Below are 16,959 nucleotides of genomic sequence, written 5' to 3'. Positions count from 1 at the left end.
CTCCAAGAGGTGGACAGACAGACAGACAACACAGGAGAGGACAGGAATAGAGGCCACTTACCTTGGGCACCATCAAACTTGGCTTTTTTGACTGCGGAGAGAGACAGAGAGAGGGAAGGGAGATGGGCAGAGAGTTGGGGAGGAGAGAAAGAGACACAGAGAGACACATGAAAATAGAGACATAATGAGAGAGGAGAGAGATACAGAAAGAAAGAGACAGAGAGAAGAGAGGCAAAAAATAGAGAGCAAAAGAGGCCAATAAAGAGACCGAACAGATTTAAAAAACAAAACAACACAAAACAACAACAAAAAAAAACAAGATAAAGACAGAGGCAAAATCAGAGACAGAGGCAAAGACAATGAGAGGAAGAGAAATAGGGAGAGGAGGGAGGCAGGGATGAGAGGGAGAGAGAGAGAAGCCATCAGACAGATGAGCACAGGCCGACCTGGAGTGGAAGGAAGTTTGGACCTTGGGAGCAGTCCATGTCCCACCCTCCTCCCCATCAAACTCCCCTAGAGCTCCCTCCCTCCAGTTGTGACTTCACCAAAATTGAACAAGATTCAAAAGAAGGAGCTGGGCAGGTGGCAAGAGAGGCTTCTTACAGGAAGTCCTCCAGGATTGCTTCAGAAGGAGGAGGGGAGTTGGGGAGGAGGAGGTAAGGGAGAAAGGAGAAAACAATCTCCAATGATTCCCATCCCCCTGTTAGACCAGTGAGACTTCTCCACGAATTGTCCAGCTCAGCCTGTCCTCCTGAATGCTTCCAGGGTTTAGAGTCTCATATTCAAAGGGGACTGGGCGAGGTGGGAAAAAACAACCCAGAGAGCTGACTCCATAGTGCACATAGAGATATCCCAGTCCTGGCCAGTAGGTTGTTAGAGCTTGTCCAGCCCAACTTACCCGTGAAAGGTGCAACTCAAATATACCTCAGGGTTCCACGTGGTCCAGTCTCTTCATATTTCACATAACCCCACAACCCCAAGTGATTCAAAGCAATTCCACTCTTTACTAGATCTTCTCACAGGACATTAAAGTTTCACTTTCATTACCTCTCAAACTCTGCATCTGCCCCCAATACATTTCTCTACCATTACTCTCTACTCCCACCTGAAACCTGCTCCCAAACTGAGACCTCTCGATTTCTATATTTCTTCTCCCTTTAACATTTTCAAATGAATATTTTTGTTTGAGTAGGCAATACACCCACATTTTACAAAATCCAGAGCCACTGAAAGATCATACAATGAAAATAAGGCTTTTTCTACTCCAGCTCTCATTCTCCCTCCTGGATGCAATCAACAGTACCAATTCCTTGTGGTACTAGAGATGCATAAGCAATCATGTGCACATGTGCATTACTTTATTTCCTACAGAAATGGTAGCATTCTACACCCTCTGCAGAACCTTTCTTTTTCTCAGTATGTCTTAAAGAGGGTATGCAAGTAAGTTGAAGGATAAATTCCTAGAATCAGAATTGCGTTTCTATTCTTTCTTCTTTTTTTTGAGAGTCAAGTTCAGCCTTTTTCTGGGCAGGTGCCACAGCCTCCTATCTGGGATCCAGCCTCCCATATGGGGTTCATTTCTCTGTCCTCATCACTTGAATTTCTTCCTCAAAAAAGCACCTGAATGGAGCCAGTGAAGAGAGAATTCTCATCAAGGGTGGGGGAAGTAGAGTGGCTCTAAACACTTGTCAGTAAATACTATTTGTTCCTGTTGCAGACAGACTGTGGGGAGGATGAGGTTGGGGGTGGGGATTGATGCCCAGAAGCACTGAGTGAGCTCCCCAGAGTTGCAGAGCAGAAGAGGGAATGAGTGCCTTCCTATGCCAACACCACCACCACCCCAAGACCCAGATTTTAAATGCAAATGGGTTGGGCATTATGCCCGCCATACCTGGGTTTGGGTTTGGGAGGTAGAACACAGATAGAGCCCTTGACTGGTCATCGGGAAAGGTGAGCCCTTGTTCAGCATGGAGTCAGGTGGAGCTGGGTTCAGATTATGGTGCTGTGTGACCCTGGGCAAGTGAACTCCCCTCTCTGGGCTTCCATCTCTGTCTCTCTCTCTTTCTCTTTCCCCCATATGCAAAATCAGTCATCGAATCTTGTCTTCCCCACCTTCCCACTCAAGGCACATGACTGCACATGCAAAAGTCCCTCTCTTGCGGGAGAGGGTCCCTACCCCTGTCCCACATGCCCCCTCTCATAGCCTCAGCCCCACCCAGACCACAGAGAGCTCAGCCACCCAGCCCGTCATCTCTGGGATTGCGTGAGGCTCAGGGGCACTTAGGACGTTGTCCAGCAGTAGCTCCAGGCCTTCCTCCTGGGGGACCTCCAGCTTGCAAACCTGATGACTCTGTGAAGGAGGAGGAGGGTGCAGGGGAAGGGCGGGGAGGGAGAATGATGGGAGAGACACGGAGGCTCAGAAAGGCACATACATAGAGGGACCAACATGAGGAGAGAAAGGAAAAGGAGGGAGGGGAAGTGAGGGGAGATGAGACATGATAGTCAGAGACACAGAGAGACACACAGATTTTCACTAGGGAGGGCAGGCAGGGAAGATGCTGCAGAGAGGAGAGGCAGGATTGGGAGAGAAAAGCTGGCGGTGGGAACCAGAGAGGAGGTAGGTGCCAGGCCCTGGGAGATCTGAAGGACTCACGGGGGTATGACCGAATCTGGGCCCCACTCTGCACCTCCCTCTCTGTGTCCCTTTTTTACAGACCAGGGGCAGAGCTCAGAGGGGAAGCCAGTTGTCCAAGGTCTGTCGTCCATCCTCTCCTCTAGGGAGGAGGTCTCTCCCTGTCTCCTTCCTTCCGATGCTGGTTCTCTCCACCCGTCATCCCCTTGTCACGTCTTTCTGTCTCTCTTCTTCCCTTCCTCCCTCTGCCTCTGTCTTTCTTGTTCCCAGTCCCTTATCTCTCCCCCTTTCCTCCTCCCTAAGTCTCTCTGGGCCAGAGGGTAATGGGCTCAGTTGGGGTCCACAAGCCGTGGGAGATTGCCGGAGAGCTCTAGCTCTAAGAGTGAGCCCCCGGGCCCCTTCAGAGAGTTCAGGGTGAGGACATCAATATATGCTCATCACTGGGGACTCAGAGGGGGGAGGGGCAGACTCAGGGTGGGAGACGGGGCTCAGAGAAGAATGGGGAGTCAGAGTAGGAAGCTCATGGCGGGGAATAGGGTTGCGATAAGGAGGAGGGGGGTAGGGGACTAAGGGAAGGGGGCTCGGAGAGCTTGGAGGAGGCTCATGACGGGGGAGGGGACTCAGGAAGGGTGGGTGGCCTCAGGGAAGGGCCTCAGGGGATAAGAGGGCTTGGAGGGGGCTTCCCTGGTGGCGCAGTGGTTGAGAGTCCGCCTGCCGATGCAGGGGACACGGGTTCGTGCCCCGGTCCGGGAAGATCCCAAATGCCGCGGAGCGGCTGGGCCCGTGAGCCATGGCCGCTGAGCCTGCACGTCCGGAGCCTGTGCTCCGCAACGGCAGAGGCCACAACAGTGAGAGGCCCGCGTACCGCAAAAAAAAAAAAAAAAGGGCTTGGAGGTAGGGGCTCGGGTGGGGGTGCGGATGGGGCTCAGAGAAAGAGCCGAGTCTCTCTCTGCCTCTCTCTTCCCCGTCAGCGAGAGGAACCCGAGTCATTGTCGCCTTCACCACCGTCATCGTCATCACATCTCCGCTCCGCTGCCTTGCCCCTGCCCGCTGCCTTCCTCTTGCCTGCGGTATCGGGGTCACCAGGGCGGAAGCGCCGCCCCTCCTTCACGAGCTCCTGGTCACAAGCACGAAGCTATTTATAACGTGGGCGAGGAGGGCGTGAGCAACGCGACCGCGGGGAGTGCTGAGTGGGGGAGGTGCCCACTGACGGGCGGGCAGGAGATACCGCGTCACGCCAGGTCCGCAGACTGCGCGGCCTCCCCGGTCCCCGCCCACCTCCCCGCCCCCATCTGCGCTGACTGATTAATGTGGACGCACAGGCAGCTGTGGCCCAGGGCAAAATCGGTGGAAGTGAGAGCAGGGGCTCATTGGCGCTGCCAGGCTCTGGGCTTCAGTTTCTGCATCTGGGAAAGGGGGCAAGGCAAGCCTAGTTGGTCTCACTTTCTTCTCCCCTTCCTCCCTCTTCCTCCCTCTCCCCTTTCTTCTTCATTATTATTAGCATCAGCATTATTATACTGTTATTACTACTATTATTAGCATTACCATTACTAGTATCATTACTATTTTTATTATTTGGTTGAGTTCAAAGTGTGCTCCTGGCCTGGACGACCCTAGATTCTAATTGAGGTAGACTCCAGTCCTTGGGACATCTGGTCCATAACCTGCCAGTCCTGGGAGTGGGAGTGGGGGAATAGAGAACTCCAGCCACCAGGGGAAGCGGCTGAAAGCCCACCCACAGGACATGCGTATCAGGTGTCAGAAGACACTACAAGTGGTGGAAGGAAAGCATAGAGAATTCAGAAATAGATTTTAGGATGTTTGGTATTTAGTATGTGATGTCGATAGCAGACAAGGGCTTTGGGATAAGGACATTGGTCTCTCTGGCTTTGCATCTGGGAGGGAATAAATGAGGACTCTCATCCTCCATGGACAGAAATAAGCCAGAGCCAGACTGAAGACTTAGATGTAAAAAAAACACACCAAGAAACTTGACAGATATTCTGTCTGTGTTGTTTACCAGGTACCACTTAGAACTAGGCCTGGCATATAGTAGGTGCCCATTAAATAATGTTCACTGAAGGAATGACGTCATTGCCTCCTCCAGCAGCCCTACGCGAAGACCTGAAGACCTGGTCCCCCGGCGCGGGCGCTGTCCACTGTGCTGAACTCAGTGTCTCCTCCCTGAACTGTCCACGGTGCTGAACTTTTCATCCCTGCCCACGTACCTCCAAAGAGTTGGCACCTCTTTTGCGCCCTATGTATTACTGAGCCCTCCTCAGGCCTGAGAACGCAGTGAGCTCTCGGGAAATGTCCTACACTCGAGGACCACTTTCCAGAAAGCTTTTAGTCCCCATTAATAAAAACACCATCACAGATTTTTCCTGTCTTTGGCTCACACTTATTGACCATTTCCACAAGCCAGGCATCATGCCAAGTTCTCTGCGTGCCTCATATGACTGGAGAGTTCCAGAAAACCTAGGCAGTGGGCACTATTAGTGTGCCCATTTTACAGATGGACACACTGAGGAATGAAGAAGATATGGGACTTTCCCAGAAGTGCTGGATTTAGGGATTCAAACTCAGGCCTCCTGGACTCAGGATGTACTGGTTCACACCTCACAGAGGAAGCTAATTGTGTGTGGGAGGCAAGTGAGGTACAAGATAGGGAGGTGGCTAAGACTGCAGCCCTGAAGATGAATCAGAGCCAACACCGGAGGCATCCTATGAGGTTGTTGAGAGCAAAGATCAGATGCAGACACCCCTGGCTGTGTGGTATCAGAAACAGTAAGAGACAGGGATTTGTGAAGCCTTCCTGGGAGAGGGGCAGGGGAAAAGCCATGATGAATGGGGAGATTGTGATATGTCTCTTTGCTGAGTGGATGAAGGAAAAAGGTGATCCCAGGACAGATTCTCACCCCATGGTAGGGACTTAGGTGTCCCCAGGTTCTGGGGGCTGAGGGGAGGCTCGACTTTCACTTTTCACTCCCAGTAGGCTGTGGAGTCAGGCAGCTACACCTCTGGCTCTGTGGCACCAGGCGAGTTGTTGAACCTCCCAGAACCTCGGTTTTCCTCATCTCTAAAATGGGTTGCTCTGAGGATTAAAGAGGGCAATGGGCATAAAAGTCCTCAACAGTGTGCCTATAGAATGCTGGATAGATGGGGCTTGTTGTAGATATTATTATTAGTTGTGCGGTAAACTCACTCTCAAACGCATTTGCTAATTTATATGCAATATTCAGTCATCAAATATTTATGGAACATTTTAAACATTAAGTGGCCTGGCAAAATGTCATGATGCACATAGGAAAGTCTAGAACCAAATCCCTGTCACCACGCTTTTGCGCTTGCTGTGCCCTCCACCTAGAGCATGGTGTCCCTTCTGCTCAGTTCCCCCTCATCTTCTGAGACTCAGGTGATGATGGGAACAGGGTAGGCTTCCCAGAGGAAAAGAGCCATAGAAACGCTCCTCTCCATCTCCCGCAGCCTTTTCCCATCTCTCCCACTCTGACCCCACTAGCATGAGGCCAGGAGTAAGGCTGGGTCCCCAGAGCCAGGAACAATGCCTGACATATAATGGGTGCTCAATGCTTGCTGAGTAAATATATGAATGAATTCACAAAGGAACAAGGTGGCACTTGCTGTTAGCAGCCTCAGAACTCTGCCAAGACTTAGCAAGTGGATTAAGGTGAGGGGGGGCAATGGGGCTCCACATAGATAAAGAAATGAGAGGTGGCAGAGGCAAGGTCTGTACAGAGTGGTCTCCCACGTGTTAGTGCAGCATATGCACACAAGAACTTGCATTTGTGTGTTCTTGAATGTGTATTTGCTCGTGTTACCAGTGCAGGCAAGTGAGTGTATATGGGTGTATGTGTGCATGTGTAGAGGGACATGTACTCATGTGCACCATCTGAGTGCAGGTGAGGGTCTGCACGTATGTGCTGGGGAGTGGGGTGTGACTGTATGTGGGACATGCTGGTTTGTGTGAGTTTAGGTACGTGCAGGTTTTTGAGTGATATGTTAGGTAGAAACACATGTTGGGGTGTGTGATATGCAGTTGTATAGCCTGTGTATTTTTGTTTACTTGCAAACATGTACACACTCATGTGTGCATCATTATTCACCTATTCAAAGTGACTGCTTTGAGTGTCCAGGCAAGTGTTATCACATGTGTACATATATGGCCTTGGCATTTGATCATGTGTATACATGTGTTTCTTGAGATTCAGGGCCCTAACAGGCATATATATATGTACATGCCTGAGGGGTAAGGCATGGGTAGATCTTTAGGCGACATGGCTATTATGAACATTAATCACACATATCCGTGTGTGTGCATGTGTGCAGACACACATGCCTGTATTGTGGGGACAATGTCTATGGCGCAGAGTGATGGTGTCCAGTATATATGTATGTGTGTGTGTTCAAATGGGCATGTGAACCTGTACATGTGTCCATGAATGTGCAGTCACAGACACGTGGTCTTCATAGAGACTTGGTGAATTCTGAGCATTTCTGTCCACCCAAGGCAAGTCCAGGTTTGAACGTACCAGTCCAAGTGTATGCAGATGTGGGCAATCATGGGTGGGCCCCTGGTTCGGGGGCAGGTATTTCCTCAACTCTAAGGATGAACTCAGATCCAAGAAAAGCCCTCTCAGCCTAGTTGCCTTGCTCCCTCTTCTTTCCCCCTCAGCCCTCAAGGCCTCCCACTCTGGGCATCTCCCCCACCCTTCTCAGCATTTCCCTCTCCGCACTTCTCCCAGTCTCCCGGCACCCAGCCTCTCCTAGCATCCACTGCTCCCTTTACACCTCAGGGCTCTACCTCCCACCTCATCCCAAGCCTTGCTCTTCCCAGCCACCCCCTCTACTCAGCTGGTGACTCCTTCTCTATAAGTTCCACAAAATCATCCAACACTCTTCTTCCCCTAGGCCTCCGATTTAGGAAGCCTCACCCCTCTTACTGCCTCCGCTTCACACCACCCCTGCAGCCAAGACTCCAGTGTGCATCAGAGTTAAGGGTGAGATTCTAGAGAAGCCCAGCTCCGAAGACGGGGGTGAGGGGCAGAGGAGAGCAAGCTTGGAGGAGTCAGCCAGCAACCCACATACCCCCTCCTCCAGTGCTATCCCCTCCCAAGAGTTAGGCAGCTCAGAGGATGGGGAGGGGCCAGGAGGGGGCGTTGGACGTTCACCTCCCCCTCCCCTTGGGCCTAGTCTGTGAGGGGTTCATGGGGGTCCACTCCACCTCCCGACTTCCCTAATTCCCTAGACTAGGGGCTGAATGAGTTGACTTTTGATCTTACTGGCCCTTCTCCCACCATCAGCCCCGACCGTTGGGAACGAGCTCAAGGAAAGGAGGCCCCTGTCCCTTTAAGAACACCCGCGTCCACGCCGGCCCAGCCCCGCGCGCGCAGCACACGGGAAGCCACCGCTGCGGGGAGCGGGCGGGCGGGGCTGGGTTTGTGAATGGAGAGGCATAGGAGGAGGGGGAGGGGGGAGGGGCAGTGGGGGAGGTTCCCGGCTCCTGGGCCTGCCCACCCGGGTCCAGGAGGAGGCTGGGGTTCATATCTCTCTCCCTCTATCTCTCTCTCGTTCATATCTCTCTCCCTCTATCTCTCTCTCTTTCTCTCTCTCTCTCTCTCCCAATTTTTCTCTCTCTCTTTCACACACACACACACACACACACACACACACACAGCACACTCCCGGCAGCCTAAGGTCTCCCTAAGCCTGCCATCTCAGGCTTGGCGGATACACCCCTTCTCCCACCCCAGGCCTTCTTGAAGGGAGTAGAGGCGAAAGGGGTGGACCCCAACCCTTAAAACCCAAGGTTGAGACCTCTATACGCCTTGAGCCCTGTTTCACCACCACCCCTACCGCCAAGGTTCCCTGCTGAGAACTCAGAATTACCCCAGACGCCTTGGTCCAGGTGGGCTGGCTTCTCCCCCACCCTGCCTCAGGGGTTGAGGGGGCAGTCATGCCCCTCCCGAGTCTCTTTCCCTCCACCCACCCCAACGCAGAAGGTGGGCCTGGGCGTGGGCCTCGATGCAGATGGCGTTCCGGCCCCAAAATAGCTCCACCCCACCTCTCCTTTCCTCCCTCCAGCTCAAAGTGGGTGAGGTGAGGATGGGTCGTGAGGGGTGCAGGGTGGTACTGCACTTCCAAAGGGTCGGCTCCCTGCGGAGAAGGCCGGATTTGCATGCGGAGGGGCCAGAGAGGGCGGGGAGGGGGAGGCCCTCGGGCGACTGCCCCAGCCTCCACTAGAGAAGGCAAAGAGTTAACCGGAAAAGTGCCCCCAGACCCCCAATCACAGCCCTCTCATAATGCTGGAAGAGGTCTCCCCCACCCCAGTCCTCTCCACTCCCAGGGTAAGGGATACCTAGAGCTCAGGGTAGTCCTAATGACCAAGCCCCTCTACCCAGATCTTACACGTTCAGGGCTTGGAGACCGCTCCCCCTGCACTCCTCTCCGAATTCCCAGCCCTGCCCGCAGCCCAGTTCACAGCCCAAGACTCCTTCCAAGCACCCTGCAGGATTCATTTGAACTACCCAGCCCGACTCCTTCCACACGAACCCGCTATTAACCTGTTCTACACAGACGACCCAGTCTAGACCGTTTCCAGATGGAGCCCCAGACCCCTGCCGGCGTCCACACGGGCCTCCGCGTTCAGCCGTGTCCACACGACCCCAGTAGCGGCAACCAGGACCCCCTGAGAGCCCAGCTGCATCTACACTGATCACCTTCTCAGGCGCCCTGACGCTTCTACAAGGGCTACCCCCTCAAAACCCAGCCGCGTGTACTCGGGTCACCCCCTCAGGAACCCAGCCGCATCCACACGGACCCCGAGCCCAGTCCTGGTCCACATCGGTTCCCCGCCCTGCAGCCTCGCCTCCTACCTCCAACGCATAGTAGAGACATGTCTCCAGAGTCGCCGGCGGGCCGGCTCTGTCAGGTCGGTCTTAGCTGCCGCTGGGTTGGGGCATGGCGGGGGCTGCAGCCCGCGCTCAGCTCACGCCGGGGCCCGGCCTCCGCCGCCTGCCATCTTGGTTCAGCACCGGGGGCGCGGACAGCTCCTGACGTAGTGCTGATGCGGGGCTGGCGGGCGGAGCCTGATGGGGCGCGGGTGCTGCAAGCTCAAGGGTGAGGGTGGGGTTTAAAGGGCCGGAGCCGGGTGGGAGCTGAGGGCAGCCATCAGGCAGGTTCCCTTCTGGTTCTGCGTGTTTTCGTCTCTCCTTTAGCTCTCAATCTTGAGTCGTTTGCTGTCTCTCTGCTCTCCCTGTGTATCTCTATTCCTCTGTCTCTATATCTCGTTCTCTTTGCCTCTGTTTCTCTGTCTCTCTCTCTGGGTCTCTCTATTCCCCTGACTCTTTGTCTCCTCGTCTCTCTCAGTCATGTGTCTCCCTGTGAACCTCTCTCTGTTCAATCTCTCTGTGTCTCTGCCACGTCTGTTTAGGTCTCTCTCTGTCCCTGTTTCTCTCAGCCTGTGGATCTTGGCACACACTCGGAATGGATTCCACCCTTCACTCCTCTGTGTAACTGGCAAACTCCTATTCATCCATCAATGCCCAGTTTGAATATACTCTTTTCCAGAAAGCCTTACCTAATTCCCCCAAACCAAGCACTTACTCCACATTTCTGGACTCCCCCAGACCCCAACCCTGACCCCAACACAGCTCTGCTCACCACCCCTCCCCACACATCTAACCAGGCAGTTCCGTGTGAGCCGGTGCCCTAACACACCTAATACAAAAACCTGTTCATTGTGTATCTCCAGTACCTAGAACAGTCCCAGAGGCTGAGGCCCACAGAGTCCCCAGCCCCCAGCACACATGACAGAGCTTCATAAACACAAGATGTATATGGAGTTAGTCACAAGGGAGGCATGTGTTCAAAACCCAACTCTGCCTCTAATCACTGGCATGACCTTGGGCAAGTCATGTGACCATTCTGCCTCAGTTTCCCTGCCTGTAAAACAGAGATAACAGGACCTACCTCACAGAGTTGCAGGAGTTATTATATAAGTTAACACCTGAAAGCACTTGGAATAGTAATGTATAATGTCAACCATTGTTGAGAATCTCATTGCTTTCAAAATTTTTATTACATATTGATTAACCATAGGTAAGGAGTAAGAAGCAGCAATGACAGGCTTGAATAAAGAACAATACCATCATAATGGTAGACCCCATGGGCCACTGTCCCTCCCCAATCGATTGTCCCTTCCCTCTGAAGGAAGAGCTACATCTAATTTTGTTTTTCATTCCCCTACTTTTCCTTAGAGTTTTACCACATATTTATCAGCAAACAGTACAGGGTTTAGTTTTGTGTGTTCTTGAACTGTCCATAACTAAAATAAAACATTCACATTGTTATAACTTGGTTTTTTTGCACAACATGATTTTACTGATATTCATCTGAGTTTCTTGTGGTTAGCTGTAATGCATGCATTTTTCACGCTGTATAGTGTTCCTTTGAATTAGTACATCTTTGATTATCTATTTTCCAGTTGGTGGACTTTTTAAAAAATAAATTTATTTTATTTATTTATTTTTGGCTGCATTGGGTCTTCATTGCCGCGCGCGGGCTTTCTCTAGTTGCAGCGAGTGGGGGCTTCTCTTCGTTGCAGTGCACGGGCTTCTCATTGTGGTGGCTTCTCTTGTTGTGGAGCATGGGCTCTAGGCCCGCGGGCTTCAGTAGTTGTGTCACGTGGGCTCAGTGGTTGTGGCACACGGGCTTAGTTGCTTCATGGCATGTGGGATCTTCCCTGACCAGGGCTCGAACCCATGTCCCCTGCATTGGCAGGTGGATTCTTAACCACTGCGCCACCAGGGAAGCCCCAGTTGGTGGACTTTAAGATTGTTTCCACTCTGGGATTATCACAAACAAAGCTTTTATAACCATTCTCAGAAATGTAGGCTGGTGCACAGGAGTAGTGATGGCTGGATCATAGGGCACCTATATGCTCAGCTTCATGAAATAACATTCAACTTGTTTTTGACGTGGCTTCAGCAATTTACATCACATCGGTACCATATAAGCATTCAGCTGCTCCACATCCTTGCCAACAGTTTGAATTGTCTGGGTTTTTGAATTGTTCCAAAATAAGAGGGTGAAGTGTGCCTCATTTTGGTTTTGATTAGCTTCCTGATTGCTCATGAGGTGGAACACTATGTGATTTTTTGGTTTCTTCTTAGGGTGAAATGCCTGTTGAAGTCTTTTATCTATTTTTTTTAATGTGACTGTCTTTTCCTATTGATTTATAGTTCTTTATCCATATTAGATATAAATCCTTTATTAGTTTCACGTGTTGTAAAAATCTCCAATTTTGTGGCTTGTTTTCATTCTATTCATGGTGTCATTTTCTGAACAGAAGCTCTTATTTTTTATCTTATTTTATTTTTTTAATTGGAGTATAGTTGTTTTACAATGTTATGTCAGTTTCTGCTGTACAGCAAAGGGAATCAGTTATACATAGCCACATATCCACTCTGTTTTAGATTTCCTTCCCATTTAGGTCACCGCAGAGCACTGAGTAGAGTTCCCTGTGCTATACAGTAGGTTCTCATTAGCTATCTATTTTATATATAGAAGTGTATATATTTCAATCCCAATCTCCCAATTCATCCCACCCCCCTTCCCTCCATGGTAACCATAAATTTGTTTTCTACATGTGTGACTCTATTTCTGCTTTGCAAAACTCTTAATTTTTAAAATAACTTTTTTATTTTGGAAAAATTTTAGATGTACCAAAAAAGCTGCAAAGGTACAGAGCTATAAAAGGCACAGAGCATTCCTGTATATCCTTCACCTGGTTTTCCCTAATGTTAACATCTTACATATGGTTATATGGTACATAGGTCAAAATAAGTGCCATTGGGCTTCCCTGGTGGCACAGTGGTTGAGAGTCCGCCTGCCGATGCAGGGGACATGGGTTCGTGCCCCGGTCCGGGAAGATCCCAAATGCCGTGGAGCGACTGGGCCCGTGAGCCATGGCCGCTGAGCCTGCGCATCCGGAGCCTGTGCTCCGCTAAGGGAGAGGCCACAACAGTGAGAGGCCCGCATACCGCAAAAAAAAAAAAAAAAAAAAAAAAAAAAGTGCCATTAACATTGGCACTTGTTATTAACTAAATTTCAGACTTTATATTTCACTTGTTCTTCCACTAATGTTCTCTATCTAGTCTAGGATCCAATCCAGGATCCTGCATTGCATTTAGTCATCTTATCTCCTTGGTCTCCTCCTCTCTGAGTTTCTTAGTCTTTCCTTATTTTTCATGACTTTGATACCTTTGAAGAGCGCTAGTCAGATATTTTGTAGAAAGTCCCTTGACTTGTGTTCATCTAACACAAGTTAGATGGAGTTTAAGGGGAAGATCACAGAGGTGGGGTTCCCTCCTTGTCACATCATACCAGAGGTCCCTGATGTCCACATGACATCACAGAGGATGTTAATTTTGATTACCTGGGTAAGGTGTTGTCTGCCAAGTTTATCCACTGTCAAGTTATCATTTTTCCCTTTCCCTGCTCTGTTGTTTGTAAGCAAAGCACTAAGCCCAGCCCATGCTCATAGGGAGGGAATTCACCTCCTGAGCGAAGTTTCTAGGAAGCTCTTAATTTTAAATTCCTTTTTCTTATTGCTGTAAAATACACATAACAGGAACTTCCCTGGCAGTCCAGTGGTTAAGACTTCATGCTCCCAGTGCAGGGGACACAGGTTCGATCCCTGGTTGGGGAACTAAGATCCCGTATGGCTCAGCCAAAAAAAAAAAAAATACACATAACAAAATTTACCATATATATATATATATATATATATATATATAAAATTTATTTATTTTTGGCTGCATTGGGTCTTCGTTGCTGCGCGCGGGCTTTCTCCAGTTGTGGCGAGAGGGGGCTTCTCTTCGTTGCGGTGCGCAGACTTCTCATTGCAGTGCCTTCTCTTGTGGCGGAGCACGGGCTCTGGATGCGTGGGCTTCAGTAGTTGTGGCACATGGGCTCAGTAGTTGTGGCTCGCGGGTTCTAGAGTGCAGGCTCAGTAATTGTGGCACATGGGCTTAGTTGCTCTGCGGCATGTGGGATCTTCCTGGACCAGAGTTCGAACCCGTGTCCCCTGCATCGGCAGGCAGATTCTTAACCACTGGGCCACCAGGAAAGTTCCACCATTTATATATTTTAAAGTGTACAATTCACCCCACGCCGCTTTCCCCCCTTGGTGTTCATACATTTGTTCTCTACATCTGTGTGTCAATTTCTTCCTTGCAAACCGGTTCATCACTACCATTTTTCTAGGTTCCACATATATGCGTTAATATACTATATTTGTTTTTCTCTTTCTGACTTACTTCACTATGTATGACAGTCTCTAGATCCATCCACTCTCTACAAATGACCCAGTTTCATTCCTTTTTATGGCTGAGTAATATTCCATTGTATATATATACCACATCTTCTTTATCCATTCATCTGTTGATGGGCATTTAGATTGCTTCCATGACCTGGCTATTGTATATAGTGCTGCAATGAACATTGGAGTGCATGTGTCCTTTGGAATTATGGTTTTCTTTGGGTATATGCCCAGTAGTGGGATTGCTGGGTCGTATGGTAGCTCTGTTTTTAGTTTTTTAAGGAACCTCCATACTGTTCTCCATAGTGGCTGTATCAATTTACATTCCCACCAACAGTGCAAGAGGGTTCCCTTTTCTCCACACCCTCTCCAGCATTTGTTGTTTGTAGATTTTCTGATGATGCCCATTCTAACCTGTGTGAGGTGACACCTCATTGTAGTTTTGATTTGCATTTCTCTAACAATTAGTGATGTTGAGCAGATTTTCATGTGCTTCTTGGCCATCTGTATGTCTTCTTTGGAGAAATGTCTATTTAGTTCTTCTGCCCATTTTTTAATTGGGTTGTTTGTTTTTTTAATACTGAGCTGCATAAGCTGTTTATATATTTGGGAGATTAATCCTCTGTCCTTTGTATTTGTTTGCAAATATTTTCCCCCATTCTAAGGGTTGTCTTTTCGTCTTGTTTATAGTTTCCTTTGCTGTGCAAAAGCTTTTAAGTTTCATTAGGTCCCATGTGTTTATTTTTGTTTTTATTTCCATTACTCTAGGAGGTGGGTTAAAAAATATCTTACTGTGATTTATGTCAAAGAGTGTTCTTCCTATGTTTTCCTCTAAGAGTTTTATAGTGTCTGGCCTTACATTTAGGTCTCTAATCCAGTTTGAGTTTATTTTTGTGTATGGAGTTAGGGACTTTTCTAATTTCATTCTTTTACATGTAGCTGTCCAGTTTGCCCAGCACCACTTATTGAAGAGACTGTCTTTTCTCCATTGTATATCCTTGCCTCCTTTGTCATAGATTAGTTGACTATAGGTGCATGGGTTTATCTCTGGGCTTTCTATCCTGTTCCATTGATCCATATTTCTGTTTTTGTGCCAGTACTATATTGTCTTGATGGCCGTAGCTTTGTAGTATAGTCTGAAGTCAAGGAGTGTGATTCCTCCAGCTCCGTTTTTTCCCCTCAAGGTTGTTTTGGCTATTTGGTATCTTTTGTATCTCCATACAAATTTTAAGACTTTTTGTTCTAGTTCTGTAAAAAATGCCATTGGTAATTTGATAGGGATTGCATTGAATCTGTAGAATGCTTTGTGTAGTATAGTCTTTTTTTTTTTTTCGGTATGCAGGCCTCTCACTGTTGCGGCCTCTCCCGTTGCGGAGCACAGGCTCCGGACGCGCAGGCTCAGCGGCCATAGCTCACGGGCCTAGCCGCTCCGCGGCATGTGGGATCTCCCCAGACCGGGGCACAAACCCATGTCCCCTGCTTCGGCAGGCGGACTCCCAGCCACTGCGCCACCAGGGAAGCCCTATAGTCATTTTCATAATGTTGATTCTTCCAATCCAAAAACATGGTATATCTCTCCATCTGTTTGTATCATCATTAATTTCTTTCATCAGTGTCTTGTAGTTTTCTGCATACAGGTCTTTTGTCTCCCTAGGTAGGTTTATTCCTAGGTATTTTATTCTCTTTGTTACAATGGTAAATGGGGGTGTTTCCTTAATTTCTTTTTCAGATTTTTTCATCATTAGTGTATAGGAATGCAAGAGATTTCTGTGCATTAATTTTGTATCCTGCAACTTTACCAAATTCATTGATTAGCTCTAGTAGTTTTCTGGTGGCATTTTTAGGATTATCTATGTATAGTATCATGTCGTCTGCAAACAGTGACAGTTTTACTTCTTCTTTTCCAATTTGTATTCCTTTTTCTTCTCTGATTGCCATGGCTAGGACTTCCAAAACTATGTTGAATAACAGTGGTGAGAGTGGACGTCCTTGTCTTCTTCCTGATCTTAGAGGAAATGCTTTCAGTTTTTCACCATTGAGAATGATGTTTGCTGTGGGTTTGTTGTATATGGCCTTTATTATGTTGAGGTAGGTTCCCTCTATGCCCACTTTCTGGAGAGTTTTTTATCATAAATGGCTGTTGAATTTTGTCAAAAGTTTTTTCTGCATCTATTGAGATGATCATATGGTTTTTATTCTTCAATTTGTTAATATGGTGTATCACATTGATTGATTTGTTTATATTGAAGAATCCTTGCATCCCTGGGATAAATCCCACTTGATCATGATGTATGATCCTTTTAATGTGTTGTTGGATTCTGTTTGCTAGTATTTTGTTGAGGATTTTTGCATCTATATTCATCAGTGATATTGGTCTGTGATTTTCTTTTTTTGTAGTATCTTTGTCTGGTTTTGGTATCAGGGTTATGGTGGCCTCATAGAATGAGTTTGGGAGTGTTCCTTCCTCTGCAATTTTTTGGAAGAGTTTGAGAAGGATGGGTGTTAGCTCTTCTCTAAATGTCTGTGAAGCCATCTGGTCCTCAACTTTTGTTTGTTGGAAGATTTTTAATCCCAGTTTCAATTTCATTACTTGTGATTAGTCTGTTCATATTTTCTATTTCTTCCTGGTTTAGTCTTGGAAGGTTTTACCTTTCTAAGAATTTGTCCATTTCTTCCAGGTTGTCCATTTTATTGGCATAGAGTTGCTTGTAGTAGTCTCTTAGGATGCTTTGTATTTCTGCAGTGTCTGTTGTAACTTCTCCTTTTTCATTTCTAACTTTATTGATTTGAGTCCTCTCCCTCTTTTTCTTGATGAGTCTGGCTAATGGTTTATCAATTTTGTTTATCTTCTCAAAGAACCAGCTTTTAGTTTTATTGATCTTTGCTTTTGTTTTCTTTGTTTCTTTTTCATTATTTCTGCTCTGATTTTTATGACTTCTTTCCTTCTACTAACTTTGGGTTTTGTTTGTTCTTCTCTCTCTGGCTT

The 16,959-nt window shown here is 48.3% G+C and overlaps 1 protein-coding gene across 1 annotated transcript in view; it reads right to left on the bottom strand.

The window, feature by feature from the left end:
• UNC13A (unc-13 homolog A) overlaps positions 1–3,643 on the bottom strand; it is a gene marked incomplete at both ends in the record, with an annotated part of 58,215 nt that extends 54,572 nt beyond the window's left edge. Inside the window, 3 exons of the mRNA XM_082623247.1 lie at positions 62–91; positions 2,281–2,350; positions 3,629–3,643. Coding sequence (XP_082479373.1) covers positions 62–91; positions 2,281–2,350; positions 3,629–3,643 — 115 coding nt within the window. The remainder of the gene's footprint in view (positions 1–61; positions 92–2,280; positions 2,351–3,628) is intronic.
• Positions 3,644–16,959: the final 13,316 nt, after the last annotated feature.

Source organism: Mesoplodon mirus, assembly GCF_964341445.2.
Source record: "Mesoplodon mirus genome assembly, chromosome: 5".
NCBI classification, from domain to species: Eukaryota; Metazoa; Chordata; class Mammalia; order Artiodactyla; family Ziphiidae; genus Mesoplodon; species Mesoplodon mirus.
The sequence above is the reverse complement of the archived record's forward strand: the minus strand, read 5'-3'. Positions and strand labels throughout refer to the sequence as shown.